Genomic DNA, 19577 nt, shown 5'->3' on the forward strand with positions numbered 1-19577 from the left:
CACCATCCAATGTGGATACCAGGGGAGCTACCGGGTGATCAAATATAGGGAAGACCCCACCACCCACCGGTATAGAGGGGCCCTTCTTTTGCTCAACCCTGTTTGCAACTTCATCAGGCAGTTTACCTACTTCAGCTAAGGTGTTATTCAATAAATCCCCTAAACGATTGACCTCTTTAGTGAGCTTCTCTATTCTACCTACCAACGGCTTTACAATTCCCTGTATCTTGGTCTCTATCATGTCCAACAGATTCTTAAATTGATGATTAGTTATAGACATACAAACATCCTCAATTGATCCATCGTCCTCCACCAAGGTCTTACTGGGAGGGGAAGCAGGCTTTTTCCGGCTTGATCTTAACCCTCCACGCTTGGGCTGGCCCTTTCTAGCACCTCTAGTGGTGCGTGGCGCAGGCACTGGAGTGGGGGCTTTTTCCTCAGATAAATGTTGTTCAACCTCCTCCTCGTTATCACTGTCTAATGCTACACAGTCTAACTGGATCGTTGTGACGTTATCAGCCTGGTCAGGTATAGCGGCTACACTACTACTAGTGTTGACTAGTTCAGGAAATTGGGCCAGGTCTGGTATCGGCACAGACGGTGTAATTGATGTAGGTGATACACCCAGCCCAAGTGAGGATCTCCTTTCACTGTTGATTTTGGCAACTACCTGGAATAAATAGTTGTCCATAGTGTTTTTAACAGGGGATATCTTTTTACAAGACATAGCACACCTTAATCCAGTGAACAGTGCCTTCCCAAAAAAGCCTACTATGGGTGCGTCGGCAGGAAAAGTCACAAACCCTCAGTACAACTCGTCCACAATTGGACAGGAACAGTAATGGTAATGACCTGATTAACCCACGGCAATGTCAAAGTCTCACCTCAAGATTTTGGGCAGAGTAACTGGCCCAGCCCACTCTCTACCAGTCTCGGACTGTCTTAGACTGTCCGCCCTTAGTCCGGGCTTAATCCGGGCTTCGTCCGGCGCGCCCCGCGCGCGTCCTCGCGGGACGAAGGACCTGCTGGTGCTTTATGCGCCTCCTGGCACGCTGGTTACAGGCGTCATCGTTGGCCCCAAAGGATGCTGGGGGATGTGGTCCGGCCGGCGGAGCCAAGCCCGGCCGGTCGGTTACTGCAGTGGAATGGCGGAGCCAAGCCCGGCCGCTGTGCAGGAAGAACAGGAAACAGCGAGCGTGAGTAAAAGAAAGACAGGGGACTCAGCCCCTGCCGGTGCTTTATGTGCCTCCTGGCGCGCTGGTTACAGGCGTCGTCGCTGGCCCCAAAGAATGCTGGGGGATGTGGTCCGGCCGGCGGAGCCAAGCCCGGCCGGTCGGTTACTGCAGTGGAATGGCGGAGCCAAGCCCGGCTGCTGTGCAGGAAGAACAGGAAACAGCGAGCATGAGTAAAAGAAAGACCATATGTATCTTGCGTGGTTGTTTCGTACTGGTATAATAAATGAATGTCTGCGTTGATTAATTTGTCTTTTCTGGGAAAAGAAATAGTTGAACTGTCAGTTGGGAATTGAAATTGTAGGTCGTGTAACTTTTAACTGTTGCCTGTATTACTGCTTTGGTGTTTTGTAATTACATGCTGTGTACTATTGTCAGGTTTGGCTTCTAAGCCGTGCACTGACTGAGTGGCACGTGTGGCACATGCTGTGAAAAACTAATAAATAAAAAAAACATTAGGTGACTCTATCTATTTTTATTTACAGGCAACTTCATCGAGGAGAAGATGCCCCTGCAGTAACTTATGCCACGTACCGCGGATCCAGACAGATACGCAAGTTACTAAAAAGGCGAGCCAGTGTGGATTCTACAATCCCCGAAAAAGAAGACCTTATTGAAAACCAGAGCACATTTATTGTGACTGAATGTGGAGAAATTGAAAAAATTGTCAATATTACTGGGAAAAATGAAGCACATCTTCCAAATGGCATTGCAGTGGGACAAGACAAACATCTTGCACAATACCATGTACCAAATACAGCTGTGAAATCAAACCCCTTAGTAAAAACCATTTCCCTTTCCATCATAAATGAGAAGTCTAACAGCTTACCCAATTTATCACTACAAGCAAACTCAATTGCATATGGTGATGAAGAGACCGATAAGGAACCTTCTATTCAGACGCCAGTCTCTACATCATTAGACGCTTGCAACAAACCTTTTTCACCTGAGATAACATTACTTAACAATTGCTTCGTGGACACGGATGACAAGAAAACCAGCTCTACTATCCCAGTTGTTGTCAACTCAAATGAAACGGAACGCAGTAGTGATGCAGCTAACACTATAGAGACTTCGAATGTACCTTTTCAGCCGATGTCTGAATGTCTCACTCTTGAACATAGTACGGTTTCTAGCTATCCCATCAGTGATAAAGTAAACGAAGAGATAAACCTGGAAGAATTTAAGGTTTCACCCAGTAGTGCAGCAAACGATAATATGGAGACAAATGTACCACTTCAGCCAAAGTCTGAGTGTCTGGCTCTTGAGCACATTACAGTTTGTTCCGATCACATTTACGACAAAGTAGATAATGAGATCAACTTGAAAGAATACACAGTTAACAACACTTCGAAAATTGAAAATTCCCATTTGAGTGACCTTGTAACTACATCTGAGGAGATGAATGGCGACAATCACATAGCACCTCCATGTATTGTTGTTGACAGTGATGCCTCACAAGCAGCCCCTGAATCTGAGGATTTCAATAAGACTAATACATTACATTTAATCTGGCCCACAGAACCAACATGTATGACTGACGTGGAAGTTCCTGCAGCTGAAGTTGGTAGCTTCAGTGAAGGGAAGGTTGCGCCAATCAGCATGCCTCATATTTACTCCCCCACTAAAGAACCTGGCAATATCCTCCTAGCTTCGATAATAGGGCCCACTGCAACTAACATTAATTTGCATGATGCTGTGGATTTGGTGTGTCCATCAGCTTTTACTGATGGTGATGAGAAAAATGATATGAATAATAGACTATGTGATGGGAACACAGTGTCAAATCAGGCTAGGCTTCAATTTGAGGATGGCATTAACAACATGAGTTCAGGAAGGACAGATGAATGCGGCTTTGAAAATGCTGTTTGCCCAGCAGTTGCATCTGATGATACGAGTGTGGCCAGTGGAGTGCATCTTACTAGTGTGGTATCTGATGATGCCTTGACAGATGCTTCTTGTGTCACACAAGTTTCTAGTAGCGCTAATATAAATGAGTTTAACCCAGACACCCTGCACTCGGAAGGTGGAATTCAAGGAATGTCTGACCTTAAATCTGGGAAAGGAAATGTTGCACACACATCTACTGTTCTCGCACCTGAAAGCATACCATGTCAGAGCATTTTGCCTGCATCCACCACATTCGACAGTAATCTGCCAAGTACAGCTGAATCATACATAGCATTAACAAAGTCCATTGTGGCTGAAACAACCACTTTGTGTGTTTCAATTGAGAATGGCACTTCAGTGAATCAGTTGCATGCTGCTTCTACCAGTGGGGATGATAAGTTGGACAAATTAGAACCGTCTTCTGTTTACGACAATGGTGGCAGATGCTTACCGTCTTTTCTCACTAGTAGCAGCAGTGTCATCCGAATGAGTTCTTCTGACACTACAGGTAACATTGACAGTGATGCAATTACATTTCCCCTCACCATTCCGCGTGAGGACTGCACGTTTGCAAATGAAGACATGGAAGGCTACAAGATGAATAATAGCCTTGAAGAGCAGGTGGCCGTGGCTCTTGAATCTGAGTATATTGATGGGAATATTGTTGTGGCTAAAATCTCAGTAAAATCTGTGAATGTTGATGAGGTCAAAATGTCTCCTTGTATTTTCCAATCTGAAGTAGTGAAACTTTCCACACATTCTTCCAAGGCCTTTGAGCCAGAATATGTTCTGTTGCCTAACCTTTCTCCTCCTGTTTCTCCAGTGGAACCTGCTGACATGGTGAATAACATCAATTCCATTCCAGCCTTTGAGAAGTTTGATATTCCTTCTCCTGCTGTTGCAACTATCCATGACCAAGCAAATACCTTTCCATCATCCATTGATGGAAAAAATGAAAGCCTGCTAATTAGTTCTTCCCCTTGTATTTATTCCAAAGATGTGACTGTTGAGAGCGTTATGGCAAAAACAAACTGTATTGGGGACAGCGTAGAATCTTTCTTCACCACCAATGAGGACATCGTCCTAGACAATATTCATGCTACTGACACTAAGCGTGAATATTTTTGTGACATCTTTCCTTTCGTTCTCAAACCTGAAAATACTGATCATAGCAGTACAACACATACTGTGGTTGAAAACCGAAAGGTCATTGCAAACAATGTCCTATCAAACAAAGACTTGCTTCGTACTGTAGAAGCTTCAGTGATTGATGTTGTCAGCGATTTGACCAACATTGATAGCATTGCTTTTGCTGAGGGTTTGCTTTCTCTTGAAATGGGAGATGGTACACTGATGAATCCATGTCCACCACCACCACAAGAGTCTATTGACGTCTGTGTACCTATTGTATTTTCAGATGCATCTCAATCCAAAAATAATCTAGAGACTGAAGTACTACCATCCGCAGCCATTTCTAAGCCGATTAGCAACAGCAGTCAAGAAAACGTTGTAAACCTTATTAGGAAAGGGAAAGGCATGCTTGGTGATAAAGGTGTCCCTTCACTACTTAAATCTAAGGGCATTGAGAGTAAAAAAGATGCTGACATTGCAATCTCTGACACAATAATGAGCAACAAGTTTTACGAGCAAAATAGTGTAAACGGAATTGAAGAGATTAAAACAGCTACATTTGCAGACTTGGAATGTAAACCGCAAGACCTCAATCAAATGCTGTTAAAGAAAGCTGATAAAATAGCATCTGATGTTTTGCATTTATCGCTAAAAGAAATTAAATCCACCCAAAAAAACACTGCACCTGTCTTTGAAAATCATTTAAGGACAGCAGTCCCTGACTTTGCACATGGAAAGAAAGAAAGAGAAAGCGTGATTCCTGATCCAGTTGAGAGTTTTCATGGTGATAATGCTAAAAATTTGTTGATCATTTCAGGAAGTGAATCGAACGTCAAAAATAGTGTCAATAGAGCATGCAATGACACATCCCTGAAGTCTGAAACATTTTACACCGAGAACGTATTAGCACAAAAAGCTGAACAAATAATTAAGGATGTGATGTATATTGTTAAGCAACAGTTATCATCAGGTCAGTTACAAAAGTGTTTAGATAAAAACCATAATGAAACCATTGTTAAAACTGCCAATCCGGTATTTACAGAGAATATTACTGCCATGGATGAAACCACCATACCAGTCATTGAACATTTGTGGTCAAACATTTGTACTTCAGTGCCTGCAAACTACCCATTGAAAGAGACTACATTTGTAGTCGGATCGTTTCCAACATTCGAAAATGGTGTTTCTGTAGACACAGAGGAGGTGGCAATCTTTTTAGAAACCCTACAAAATGATGAGGCAACATCGGAGGACGAAAATGGTCTTTTCAGTTTTGATGACTCTACGACTGAAGATTCAGATTTTGCAGAAATGTTTGTAGATACTGTAAATGTAAAATTAATTAAAGAAGAAAAGAAAAAAGACATATGGAACCAAAAAACAATTTCCATTGAAGGTTGTACAGCTAAGCTGGCATTACAGACATTAAATGAAAATGAGAGAACATGTATGGAAAACGTGGATAATTATGACAGTAGTAAATTATTCACAATTCCAGAAAACATATGCAAAAACAATTTATTTTCAGAAGACAAGAAAGACGGGCCTCAAAATACTGAAACAGAAGGACAGTTGAATAATGTAAGAAATGTTTTACAACATGAAGCATACACGCAGAAAAACTCTTTAGCTGGAGATGGTTCTGAAGACCAGGACGAATTCAATTTGGAAGGTAATGAAACTTGCCTACCTCTTTACCCACTCCTGGTCCCTCCTGATCAAAATGTTGTGTTCCATGAAGAAAATGAAGATGCAACTCCATATTATTTTGAAGGTTCTAATCTGATAAATGTGACAAACAATGGTAGTGAACTTGGTTCATTTGAAATGGTCCAAGCAAAACCCTACCGAGTGTTTCCCTTTGCTTTGTCGCCAATATATGAGGATGACAGCTCTCAAGAGGACGTAGTCTCTAGTGATAACTCATCGGGCTACTGTAACAAAAGGTCACCCAAAGAATCCTCATCAATATTATCCCTCCTTCAGTCAGTATCTGAACGTTTAAAACATGATAACAGTGTGGATGATGAAGAAGAAGAATCCATCAATGAAAATTTACCAGCAACGCAGAATGAAGATTATACAGGCCACTTGAGTAAAGCACACACTGAGCATGATAAAAACAGCAGTTCATCTCAGAAAATGGCATGGAGTTCTTTAGAAGACCCTACATCCTTCCTACCAAAGTCAGAGCACCTCTTAACAGAAGCATCAGAAGACAGCAGAAATCTCCTCTCAGAAACTGACAAAGGCAGCATGCTGAAGTCTGCTTCGAGAAGTGTGTATTACCAATATTTGCAGAATGTAAAAGATTATTCTTCTGGAAAAGGGCCCAGATTGGGAAGCATTCTTCATGAAATTCTAATGCCCAAACCTATTCATCTTCAAGTAGATGATTCTGTGAAGACGGAACTTCCACTGGTGGTAAGATGTTGGTAATTGAACAAGCAAGTAAGCAAAGAATATATTTAATTTGAGACATACACTTAATTTTCCTTTCATATGTGATCTTGTTTGCTTTAAGAATGGTTAGATAGAGTTAACTAACGCATCAGTTGTGTAGACCAAATCAAGCAAACAAATTGCTGTGATAATTTCTCTTGATTTGGCAAAATGCCATACTACTGCCTGTCTTTAATATATTCCTACTATAACAGACGTTGTTCGGTGTGTATAGAATTTTGAGCACCTTCTAAACAAGATATTTCATGACGTAAAATTACAATAAACAATATTCTTGTTTTGTGGTCAAAGCCCTGTCTCTCTCATAACTAAATTATATTTTTTGTACACAGTTAAGAGATGTTGCAAGAAAAGATGCTGTTCTTCATATATATGTATTGTTTTCGGTGGGTCTTCTTTATGGAGTCATTTCAGATATTTGAACAAAGTGGTATACGTCAAGAGCTTGAAGTCATTGTATAGATCAGGCCTTCTCTACCGTTTTTATCTTTTTCACCAAGGCTATTGTTTTTTTTCTTTTCTAAATACTGAATGCATAATATACATAAAGAGGTCTTTTTGGTCAGTGTGTTTCATCCATTGGCCTGTTAAATTATCATTCACATTTTGCTTCCGCCCACCACAGCATATTTCATCATCAGCCCACTCTACACACTAGCTTCATTCACTTTTGAGTGACTACACAAAGCCTAGCAAATAGTTCACATCCGCCTAAAGTGAGTTCCCTACTCTTCAATGAGCGGATTCAAAATGTGTTTTTTAAAATAATTTTTTTTCAATATTGTCTTTAAAAAATACTGGCCCTTTATTTTGTCTGCACTTCAGGTGCTTAGTTAGATGAGGATTTATTTTCTATCTCCTTCTTAAAGTTGATTTCGTAAAGTGACCCTGTAGCTGTTTGCTATTTGGGTGCTTCATTAGGTCTTGCTTTATTATTGACCCTTTACAAATATTACTCAGAATAAAATGCATGACACAATTGAAAAGGGTATTTAAATTAAAACATCGCTAGTAAACCGGCCACATCAAATAATTCAGTGAATGTTTTTTAAGTTGTGTTGCTTATGGCAGCCACATTAAGGTGGTGGCCTTTGGTCTGATTATTTTTGTGCCCCATATTTGTTAGAACATATAATTGTTATATATGAAAGGCACTAAAGGGTTACCCCCTTTCACTGTTGTTAGGTGCAGTAATTCAAGCCACGTGTAACAGCTCATCAATGTTTTCTGACGCATTGTGGCCTAGCGTTAGTCAGGTTTTTTAAGTTGGCCAGTTCTCATCCCACATTATCCTATGAACATTTCTTTTTTCATTCTTATTCTGCTTTCTGCTTATTTGTATGATGCTTTCTTGATATAGTGATGTTAAACTGACAAAATAATACATTGTTGGTTCTGTGTTCGGTCTGTGTGCATGTCTATGAAAGATTTTAACAATAACAGGATTTTCAAACTATATGACATTGCTTATGTGCTAAATGAACGTGTCTCATTTCGTATCGGGAAGTGTAGGTTGACTTGTAAAAAGTTGAAATGAGAAAAATGATGAATTTTTTTTGCCAGATTTAAACGCTATTATCACAAATGTTCCTATATTTCAGAATCCTGTTGGAATAGAAACATTGAAATATAATCCTAGACCAGGAAAGGTAAGTGAATTTGTTGGGCATTCTGTGGCCTAGAATCATGCATTATTGCATCAGATTGTATGATAAACACCCAATGAAAAAGTATTATTGATTTAGGTTGTGTCTCATTGTTTTATGAAATGAGGATACTTCTGAATGATCACATGTCCTTCTTGATGCAATGTGTCTATAATGATACCATAAACCCATAAAAGGCAGGACATCTAATTCTGCTCCCACTGCACGTTAACCAGAAAAATAAGGATTCTCATGGACTTACACCCTAACATTCATTACTGTTGCAAAGTCATCCTGTGCCCTGGGCACCCCCCTCCAACTTTTTGCTGACTGATGCTGGTGGTACCTGATTCTGACTGACCCTGGGCTCTGCCTAACCAGGGCCAGGGCCAGTGCTATGCTGAAAGAAACATATTAGAATACAGTTAAAACACCTACATTCACTAGGGTACACAATGGTATGGTGGGGTACTCATGTGATTGGCATGACCTACCCTATAAGCCCCTAGTATATAGTAGGGCAGGGGGATTGAAACTACCCAGAAGTCCCTAGTACCCTGGGGCATGGCAGTTTAGAGGCCAGCAGCTTTTTCTGCACTTGCATGTGTGCACTGCTGAAGCCTGAGGTCAGTTTAAATACAGCCCTGGGTGCCAGGACTGCTTTTAAAAAGTACATTGTGCCCAAAATCGACTTTGGTGTTTGGGGTACTTATAAATGGATAACCTACAATGTTTTGGCATATTAGGGACCCCCAGTGTCTTCCCTAGGTATCCCAGGGGTGGGGGTCAGGTATTTATAAGGTACACCCTTATAAAATGAGTTTTGATATGCCTGGGTAAAGTGAAATTTCACATTTCACTCCCCACATTGTGGTAAAGTGCTGCTCAAATTCGACTTTGATGCTAGGAGCACTGTGGAGGGATAATCTGCAATATTTCTACAGATTCAGAACCCCTAAAGTCTCCCCTAGTTGCACATGGGGTGGGGTTCCTGTAGATATAAGGCAAGTACTTATAATATATGTTTTTGTACGTTCTGGTGCTAGAAAAAAAATTCCCATTGCAAATCCCCTGTTACATAGGTTAACATGGTAGGAAGTTATTGATTAATAACTCTTGATAGGAGAGGGATAGAAATGCCATTCTAAGACTTCCCAGAATTGTATTAATAAATTAACAATATCATATTGTTGAATTTCTCCTAAAGTGTACAAATAAGAAGTTATAAGACTTTCTTGTTTGTATTTCCAAATTCAGCCTTCCAGTGGTGTGCCCTGATTGGTCAGAGTTAAGTGGATTAGCCAGGCTGCCTTGAAGAGGTGATAAAGAACCCCTGGGGTTAACCTGCTGGGAGAGCGGTGTTCTGTTCCATAAGAATGCCAGTACAGGGGGAGGAGTCGTAAACCATGCTCTTCAAAGGCAGAGGGATGGCCACAGTGTCAGACCTAGGATTAGGGAGGGTATGAGCAGATGGTAGGGGGAGAGTCTATAGAAATGAGCCATCCCGGGGGGAGGGGGGGGGGGGGGGGGTTAGCCAGCTCTTGACTCTGTTGGAAAATCAGCCATTATGGATTTGGAAGATTTGATGCACTCTGGGACAAAATAATGCCACACTCTGCAGGATGTGGTCATAACTTTGAGGAGGTACTCAGCTCCTATTGGTCAGAAGTGACCTCCTGCATGACCCAGAGAACTAGGAATAAGTATCTGAGAGGGGCAGAGCCCTTCAGATCTGCTGCTTGAAACTTACTGAAGCAAGAAGTGCCCTGTTTAGAAGTTTTGCTGTGCAAAGATTTCTAAGGCCTGATCTCTGAAAATAGCACCATCTGAAACTACAGCCCTGTGGATTATCTTGCTGGAAAATAACTAAAGAGTGGACTCCCTGAAAGCTACAGGTTAAAAGAGCTCATCTGGAACATCACCGCCTGTCTGCTCGCAGCCACGTTACCAAGGGTTGAGCATAGGAATAATTTTCTAAGACCTATGCTGAGTCCTACCATGTGTTAGTGGCCTTATTGCCAGTGGCAGACCTACATTTGCCCCTACCAATAACCCACTTTCCAACAATTATAAAGACACAATTTACAAGAAACTGGCTGCGCAAACAGTTTACTTGTATGTTAGGTCGAGCCTAGCAGCGTGCATGTGCTGCTCTGCGAGGCATTGTGTATTTAGTACATGGGCTTCAGGCCAGCCCATCGCTTGTCATTGGTTGTTTCGGGTGCCCTTCCAAATTCCTTACTTTTGAATGGTAAATGGTGGCCGTTTATCCCTCCTTTTGGTCCGTCAAACCCTCCCATAGTGACTGGCCCCGTTACATCAGACTCAGTCAAAATCACTATATGAATAAGACACCACACACCAGCAACTGTAATTACTTGGTATATTCTTAGTCATACACCCAAGTTCTGCAAATATATGGAGGTTACACACACAATGTATTCACAAAAAAGTGACTTGGCAATACGGTAGGTAGAAAAACAAGTTTATTTAGACAATTGTCCATAAAACATTCTATAAACACATAAAACAGTTACAATTGACTATGTAATCCCATCTAGCCTGCACAACACCCCCCCTCCTATAGCAATTCATTATTAAAACTCTGTTTACCCGACCTTAAAAATTGAACAGTTTCTACTGCCACATCTAAATAACGCATTTCTGATAACAACTCAACAGATTTCCTCCTTTGGACAGTTTCATATTTAAAAAACTTAATACGGTGTGAAGGATCCAAAATACAGTCCATAAGTATATACAGTAGAGAGCATTTTACATTCGGGGGTAGGGGCAGAGGCCATTGTTATCCTAGACCCTGGCCCAACATAGGCGAGTTGAATGGATTGGATTACATCCCACTCTAGCCCTTAATATTTAATTCCAGAAGCCGGATTCTGGTACCTACATCAAATATAGAAAGACAATGCCCTGACCTAGAGTAGAAATTGAAAAGCTGATAGTTTCTTGCTCAAATAGGTCAGGTCATTATTCATGGTCACCATTACTGCAGACTCTTTCAATACTTGTTTGCCTGGGAAAGGGGACCAGGATGCAATTGTGCCAAAATCTGAATGTAGGTTCTTAATAAAGGTGAAGCTACTCCTTACTTTCTTTACCCACCTTCTTTCTCTACCTGGATCTCATCCCAGCAGAGTTTAGATACTTTGATCACTTCATCATTCTCAGATATGCTATTGAAATATCTTAAGGCCTGAGTGAAGGCCAGCAGACTGCAGGAGACTTGGTTGAACTCTCTCCTTATGGTCTGGACCATAATACCTGGAGGGAGCATTAGAAGCTGGATTCTCTTACCTCCCTGCAGATGCCTGACCCCGTTGTTGGGTCTCAACAGCTCTGCAACGACATTGCCCAATTCTTTCAATCTAAAATTGGAGATATCCATTCAGCGTTAGAGCTGCAGAAGATCTCGTTATCCACCCTTCCCCCTCCCACCTCCCCCCCGTATTGGTGGCTGAGGTTTCTTCACACACTAGTCTGTGTGGTTTCCCTCCTCTTTCTCTATCTGATATGGAGAGTCTGCTTAGCAGGATCAAGTCGGGCTCCCCGTTAGATCCCTGCCCTCTTAAGCTCCTAAAGCAATGTAAGGAGACTCTGCTTCCGCCACTCTTAGAGATCATGAACAAGGCCATGAGGGATGGTGTTTTCCCATCGCAGTGGAAGAGGGCAGTAGTGAAACCACTGCTGAAAAAACCTACCCTTGATCCTGGGGTGTTAAAAAACTTCCGCCCCATCTCCCTGCTCCCAGCCCCTGCGAAGATGCTGGAAATACATCTGAACCAGCATCTTTCAGCCTTCCTGGAAAACTCCGACCTTTTAGATCATTCGCAGCATGGTTTCAGGAGGGGGCATAGTACGGAGTCTGCCCTCACCACTGTGCTCGATAACATCCGCACTAGGGTGGATAAGGGCCAGACTACCCTGCTTGTCCTCCTGGATCTTACTGCTGCGTTTGACACCCTCTCTCCCTCGGTATTAACATCTCGACTGAGGGAGATAGGGGTGGGAGGGGTCTGCACTTGGCTTGCTGACCTCCTTCCTTGATCGGAGAGAACAAATGGGTAGATGCATCAACGTTGTCATTTGCGATTCCTTATTTGCGAAAAATAAGGAATCGCAAATAAGGAATCGCAAATGGCAATGCATCATTTATTTCACAATTTTATTGAGAATCGGTAAAAATCGCAGTTTTTACCGAATCGCAATAAAATTGCGAGTTTCAAATAGCGAATTCGCAATTCTCATTCATTCCTATGGGCTGAAATGCCCATAGGAATGAATGGGAATTGCGAATTCGCTATTTGAAATCGGAATTCAACAAAGCATTTCAAGGGTGGAGAGGGGGGTCCAAATGACCCCCCCCCTGCACCCATGAAATGCACTTTTACCTGTAAGTTACATACACACATGTCCTAAGGACATGTGTGTCTGTAACTTAATTTGCCTGCTGAAATTGTCAAGGGGAAAAACAACATGTTAAAATTATACTTACAAATTAGTAATGCCATAAGGACCACAGACTCCGAATTCCAATTATGGATTTTTATTATAAGGCCAACAATAATTGTATATAAACACACCGCAATATCAATGAATGTAGGTACAAGAAAATCAATACAGAGCCAAATCAAAACTATGAACTCTAAGATTAGCACGCAACCCAAGATGGAGGCGGAGTCCAAGTCCCTTTTCATTAGGGAAGAAAACATGAAATATCTTTCCCTACACTACTCTCATTAATGATGATTTTAGGTGGCTCCCCTATCTCAGCTTTCGAAGGTTTTAGCACCTGTAGACTTCCTAAGAAGAACTCATGTTAGAATGGGTCAAATAGCTTAAAGCTATGAAGCTCGATCTCAAGGTGCTCTCTCTTCTCCGAAAATCTAGAAGTCTGGTGTTTCTGTCCCTGCGCATAATCAAAAAGAGGATTAATTCAGCCCCCTCATAAAGGTATCACGTGACATTTTGTTTAATTTCGTAACAGTTTCAGTGTTTTTCCAGGATTTCTTTAATTCAGTCTTCCTTGCTTCTGGTGACCTTGGAGGGTAGATAGACCAGGCACAGACGATGTCCTCCCTTCTCTTTCTCAGACTGTTCAAAGACATTCCAGTTATCTCCTTAAGTTAAAATAATGAGGATACATTCCTTTTACCTTCAATGGGATGAAAACACACTGTTCTAGCATAAACAAAGATGCCAATTAATTCTTCAGTAGATTAGGAAATGAAACTATAAACACGACCTACAATTGGGACTAGTCTGCAGGCAACTTTAACACACATATTATTACATTAATATGAATATAATGTCTTCTTACAAAGGTGCATATAAAGACAATGGTGTCGTTAGTGTATGCATATTCTATATAATGAGAGGATGGCAAGATTTATTTAAGCAAGGGTGAGACTGTGGTACTTCTTAGCAGGGGCGTCTGAGGAAGGCCCTACCGGCCGAAATGCATTATGCTTATCTGCTACTTCAATAAAGTCTCCAAACCGGATTCCCCCTTTGGCCTCTTCCTTTCTCACTGAGGGAGGTTCTTGCTGTATTTTCCGCGTCTGCCAGAGGCACGCTAAGAGGCCCCGCTCTTACAAGTTGGCTGGCTGCTATTCTGGTTCCTGCTCCCGCAGTTCTTTGTTGTCCGAGTTGTTGGACCGGTGCCAGCCCACCTCGGAGTGCGTGGTTTGCACAGGCCGCCGCCAATGGTGGATTATAACTGCACATGGAGTTGTGACTTATTACAGTCATCTCATGGCCCGGCAGAACTTGCTCCTTTCGGGTTGGAGCATATGCGGGGACGTAAGGAGGAAGGCCCTACCGGCCGAAATGCATAATGCTTACCTGCTACTTCAATAAAGTCTCCAAACCGGATTCCCTGTGTGGCCTCTTCCTTTCTCACTGAGGGAGGTTCTTGCTGTATTCTATATAATGTACACATTATATTTCTTGATTATCATGCAGAATAAATGCCTTTTTAAACATAATACGTAGCGATAATGAAAACACAAGTGGGAGTGTTTAAACTATGAATATGATGCACCCCTACAATTAGAGTGCTATATGCGCTCTATCAGTTCCCCCCTCTTATGACTAGTGTCATAACACCAACACTTCACATTTTGTCATTCATTTTCGCAAAGGAGCGCGATCTACATAGGAGTTGTAGCTTGTCGTCCTTGCTTGAATTTCTATAATCACTTAAGATGCAGATAATGACTGTCCTGCAGTGTTTCTAACTGCTGCTCTCGTTTTTTTAAAGAATTTTCATCATGACAAGCCTTTTGCCATTTGTAAGCTTTGATGGCTCCCAATAACACAACGCTTCCAAACCAATTTCCAATCACTTGCCAATTTGTTCCCACAGACCATCTGCAGCTAAGTCACTCAAATCTTGATGGATTTCTGAGATGTTACTGATATATTTGCGTATTTCCCAACTATTGTCTGGAATATATGTGCAGCATTGCTGCACTTTTAATAATTTACAGACTCCTCCTGCTTTTGCTAGGAGAACGTCTAAAGCAAGTCGATTTTGAAGAACCATAGCCTTTATCAAGACCATCTCCCCATCTACAAGTAGTAAGATTTGCCCGCATTCACAGAGAGTTTATCTACTATAGTTGCCAGCTTTCTAATTTTCCCATCATTCAAAATCACACCCACAATCGGTATCATGGCTCCAAATAGATCACCAACAACTTCTCCAGCGCTTACGCTGCGTTTTCCTCTGTGTACCCTTTTCCCTCGAAAAGCCATAGGTCCTCTACCTGAAAGATTTTAGGAAATACTACTGCTAGGTAGCAAGTGCCCTACCAGTTTTTAGGCAACTTCACATAAGCACTTTGTCCACACACAAAATATACATGTGGCACTCTGGTCAATGTATCCAATAATGCCTTCCTTATCGCTGCTTCAATCAGAAAAATATGTTCGCAATCACTCTCACCCACAAAGATCTTATCATAGTAAGTGGACGGGTGTCTAATGCATAATTTACCCTTCTGCTTAAAGTCTAAAGCAATGGCACCAGAGCTTCCCTTTGCCTTATAATCTAGTTCTTCCTGTGTCCATGGAATAACCTTATGCTTAGTATCTGGTCTAAATAATATTTGTCTATGTCGATCTTCTATCTGATCCACAAATTTCTTTTCGATGTCAGTCAACATGCAAGTTAAATTACGCCTATGGGCATATGAAGTATCTAGTGTAATGGTGGGTACAAAATATGTAGACATCCTTTCTACCTCCTTGTAATAATCATATTTATTCCTATACTTTAGAAAGGGACTTCTGAGAGTACCACATCATAATTGGAGAAATAATACTCAAAGTGGGCTTTACTATAAAACATGCTTAGCAACACACTACATGTGATGCCATAGGTCAAAGGTAAGTGGTGATATCGGAGGCCCTCTTCTACTGATGCGGGTAATTGCATACACACATAGCAGTCTTTTTCTTCCGTTGTGTCTACATACTCATACAAAAATCGAGCATATGCATTCAGAGTGAAATCTCTTTTGGATAAATCTACGTGTAGCATCCGGCTGGTTTCCCTAATCATGTCTCTGTCCTTGGCAGATGCACAATCACCTATATCTGCAGTTGATGAGGTAGGCGTTATGTCATTCTTTTCAGGATCGGGAGACCCCATCAACGATACAACAATCATCACAGCTATGACAATAATCACCACTACAATAAGGATACCAATTGGACACTTCTTTTTACGTCCTTATTTTTCGGATCCCATCTTGCTTTTTTTTTCTTGTCTTGATTCTGTTTTGTTTCTTTTAATAAAGTCTCTGATTAATATGCTTGTTTAATTTGATTATTTACAATGTCTTTGTCATTTTATTATTTTCCTCAATGTTCAGTTCAAAGACACTAAACCTATTGAAGAGATGTAGTCAGCCCTACTCTCAGCTCTTCTCTCTAGTGAAAAGACCTTACATTTACGTCTTCTTCCTCTCGGGGCTAGGTTATCTTCTCTCTAAGGCTAATAAAGTTCTCTTTAAAATTCACTCTTCATCATTTATGATATTTTATCCAAGCATAGTAATAACAAGTTACCATTTTAGAGCACAAATTACTCCCATTTCTGGTGCGGTAGGCTGACGAACAAAAGTAAGGAAATTAACTTGGTTGAGGATCAAAAAGCGCAATCCACTTAGCATTGGTGGATCAGGAACTGTCAAAGTCAGTATTCCAAGCGCCTCGATTCCAGGGACTATTAACTGAAGATTGATTGTCAGCGTATTCCCACTGTGACTCACTGTGCCTTTTCCCAGTCTCCCAGATTCTCCCGGTTTCTGCATCTGCAGCCAGGTTCGTCCACTCAGGAGATGCGTACTTTCGAGATGGCCCTCTCTCTCTTCTGGATCGTCTCAGACCATCCGATTTTTCTTCGGTGTCACTTTGATCAGATTCAGACGTTTCAAGAGTCAGAGCAAGATCTTTCTCAGATGTAAGCCTTAGATTCAGCCTTTCTTTCTTTGTTGACCACTTTGCTGCTGTAGCCGCATCTGCTCTCCGTTCTTCCTCTTGATCTGATCCTTCTGCACCTGATCTTTCTGCACCAGACGGTTCACCCTGCTCTGGGTCAAAGTGCACTTCCACAATATCGTTAATTTCGGCGTCTGCATTCGCCTCAGGAGATGCTGAATTTATTGTGTTTTGCTCAGCTGGTTGTTCCGCTTCATCAAGAGCTCTCTCGAGTGAATTTGTTATTTCTGTTCCAGTTACACTCTCGATTGCACCTCTCGGAACCCGAGGCGTTGTTCCATCCACAGGTTCCTGAACTCTGAGAGTATGGGAAGCGTGGATCCAATTTGGCAGTCCACCACACTTCAGCGATGTACTTGTGACCAGAATCACTTGATCGGGTCCACACCACCAAACATCAAGGCAGCTCTTCTGCACGTGCTTTCGAACCAGGACCCAGTCACCCGGGCTTAGATCATGCAGCAGGTCACTCGAGGTGGATGCAGTTGCAGCCTCGACCTGGTGAGACACAGAATCAACCACATCAGCCAATCCTTAACAATAATCCATAATCAAATCATCTGTGTTATCAATACTGTAGCTGGCACCATAGGCAGTCGCATAGCTCTTCCCATCAATATCTCATGTGGGGAGAGCTCTGTTCTCCTATCAGGCGTACTTCGCATACTTATTAGCACGAGAGGGAGTGCATCAGGCCATTTCAAGGAAGTCGAACACACTTTGGACTCCCTTATTTTGATTGTACCATTCACTTGTTCTACTAGACCAGCCTCGGGCCTGTAGCTGCAATGTAATCTTTGAACAATTTTCAAAGCTGCACTCAACAATTTCATGAGTTCGTTATGGAAGTATGTTCCACTGTCTGTTTCCACCGAGGTCGGAATTCCAAACCGTGATATCAGTTCTCTTAAGAGCAATTTTGCCACTGTGAGACTGTCACAGTCCCTAGTGAGATATGCCTCAACCCATCATGAAAAGATACAAACCACCACCAAGACATATCTCAGCTTATTGCATCTTGGCATCTCAATGAAGTCTAACTGTATTCTATTGAAAGGCCTCCTGATCTTCCAATGTGACTAATTCGAACCACAGTTCTCTTTCCCACATTCATTTGCTGACACGTAACACACCTGTGACAAACTGTTTCAGCGTGCACACGGAATCGAGGATTAAACCATGTTTGCCTAAACACTCGCACCATGGCATCTCTTCCAAGATGAACTACTCCGTAAATTTGCCTCGCCATTGGGCTCAATAAACAGTTTGGTAAAACTGCTCTTTCATCTGTTGACACCCAAATGCCATCATCTTTCTTTTGACAACCTGCCTTAACCCAGGATGCTGCTTCCTCTTCTGGAACCTCATCTTGTAATCTCTTAATCTCAACCCATGTATCGGCTATAGCCAGCATCATGCTGAGCTCGGTCTCTTCTGCACTTTCTCCTACTTATCAGCCATTGAAAATACAAACATGTAATGCACAGAAACGAGCAACTTCATCAGCATAGTTATTTCCTTTGGTAACAAATTCTTCTCCTTTCCCATAGGCTGCACATTTAACAACTGCTATGGCTTTTGGTCTCTGTAAAGCCTCTATTAAACATGGACAAATTCACCATTGCGAATGAGATATCCTGAGGATGTCGTCTACAGCAGATCTACTTGTGACTCCTGAACATGTGGGACCAGCCCACTACAATGTCAGGTATCTCCTTTGGGATAGTAACGGTCTGAAATCATGAACCACTCCAAACCCATATTGGCTGTCAGTCTAGATGGTCACTCGCACTCTATCGGCAATGATACAGGCACGTGTCGGGGCAACAAATTTGGCTACCTGAGCAGAAAATAATCTTGTTAGACAGGCAGCTTCGACTACTCCCAAAATAGTACAGACAGCAAAAGCCGCTCGCAGGTACCCTTCATTGTCTCTTAAACATGAACCGTCAACAAAAAGGATCAAATGCGATTCCGGCAATGGTTCATCAACAATATCAGGTCTGGGTTTGGTAGACAGTTCAGTGACGTCTAGACAGTGATGCTCTTCACAATCTTCTCCTTCTTGTGGAAGAGGCAACAAGGTAGCAGGCTTCAAAGTAGTGCAACGCTTTAGAGTAACATTTTCGGCAGCTAATATGACTTGTTCATATTTTGTAAGCCTATTATTGGTGAGATGCTGTGTCTTGGTCCTTGTCATTAGCAATTCCACTGAATGTGGCACATACACCACAAGTGGATGACCCATTACTATACTTTCACACCTCTCAATACTGACACCAGTTGCAGCAACGGATTTGAGACATCTGGGCAACGCAGAATCTACAGGATCTAATGTAGCTGAAAAATAGGCCACTGGTCTACGGGCACCTCTGTGGGTCTGTACGAGAACAGCCAATGCGCATCCTTCTTTATCACAGCAAAAGAGTGAAAACGCTTTGTTATAGTCTGGCATTCCAAGTGCTGGAGCGTGACATAGGCACTCTCTCAGCTCATGGAAGGCACTCAAGCTGTCGTCATCCCATGGTACCGGATCACTAATATCTTTTCGAGTCCCTCGAGTGGCTTTGCCTGCAAAGAGAAATTTGGGATCCACTGTCGACAATAGCCGACCATTCCCAAAAAGATGCAGACTGCTTTCTGTGTTTTTGGAGTTCCCATTTGCAGAATCGTCTCTATGCAATCTGGT

General features: G+C 42.0%; 1 protein-coding gene across 1 annotated transcript in view; it reads left to right on the forward strand.

The window, feature by feature from the left end:
- Window positions 1-773: 773 nt before the first annotated feature.
- The window catches only part of CRYBG3 (crystallin beta-gamma domain containing 3), a 1124543-nt gene continuing 1105739 nt past the window's right edge, over window positions 774-19577 (forward strand). The window contains exons 1-3 of the mRNA XM_086936146.1: window positions 774-838; window positions 1718-6677; window positions 8318-8365. Coding sequence (XP_086792272.1) covers window positions 774-838; window positions 1718-6677; window positions 8318-8365 — 5073 coding nt within the window. The remainder of the gene's footprint in view (window positions 839-1717; window positions 6678-8317; window positions 8366-19577) is intronic.

Source organism: Lissotriton vulgaris, chromosome 8, assembly GCF_964263255.1.
Source record: "Lissotriton vulgaris chromosome 8, aLisVul1.2, whole genome shotgun sequence".
NCBI classification, from domain to species: domain Eukaryota; kingdom Metazoa; phylum Chordata; class Amphibia; order Caudata; family Salamandridae; genus Lissotriton; species Lissotriton vulgaris.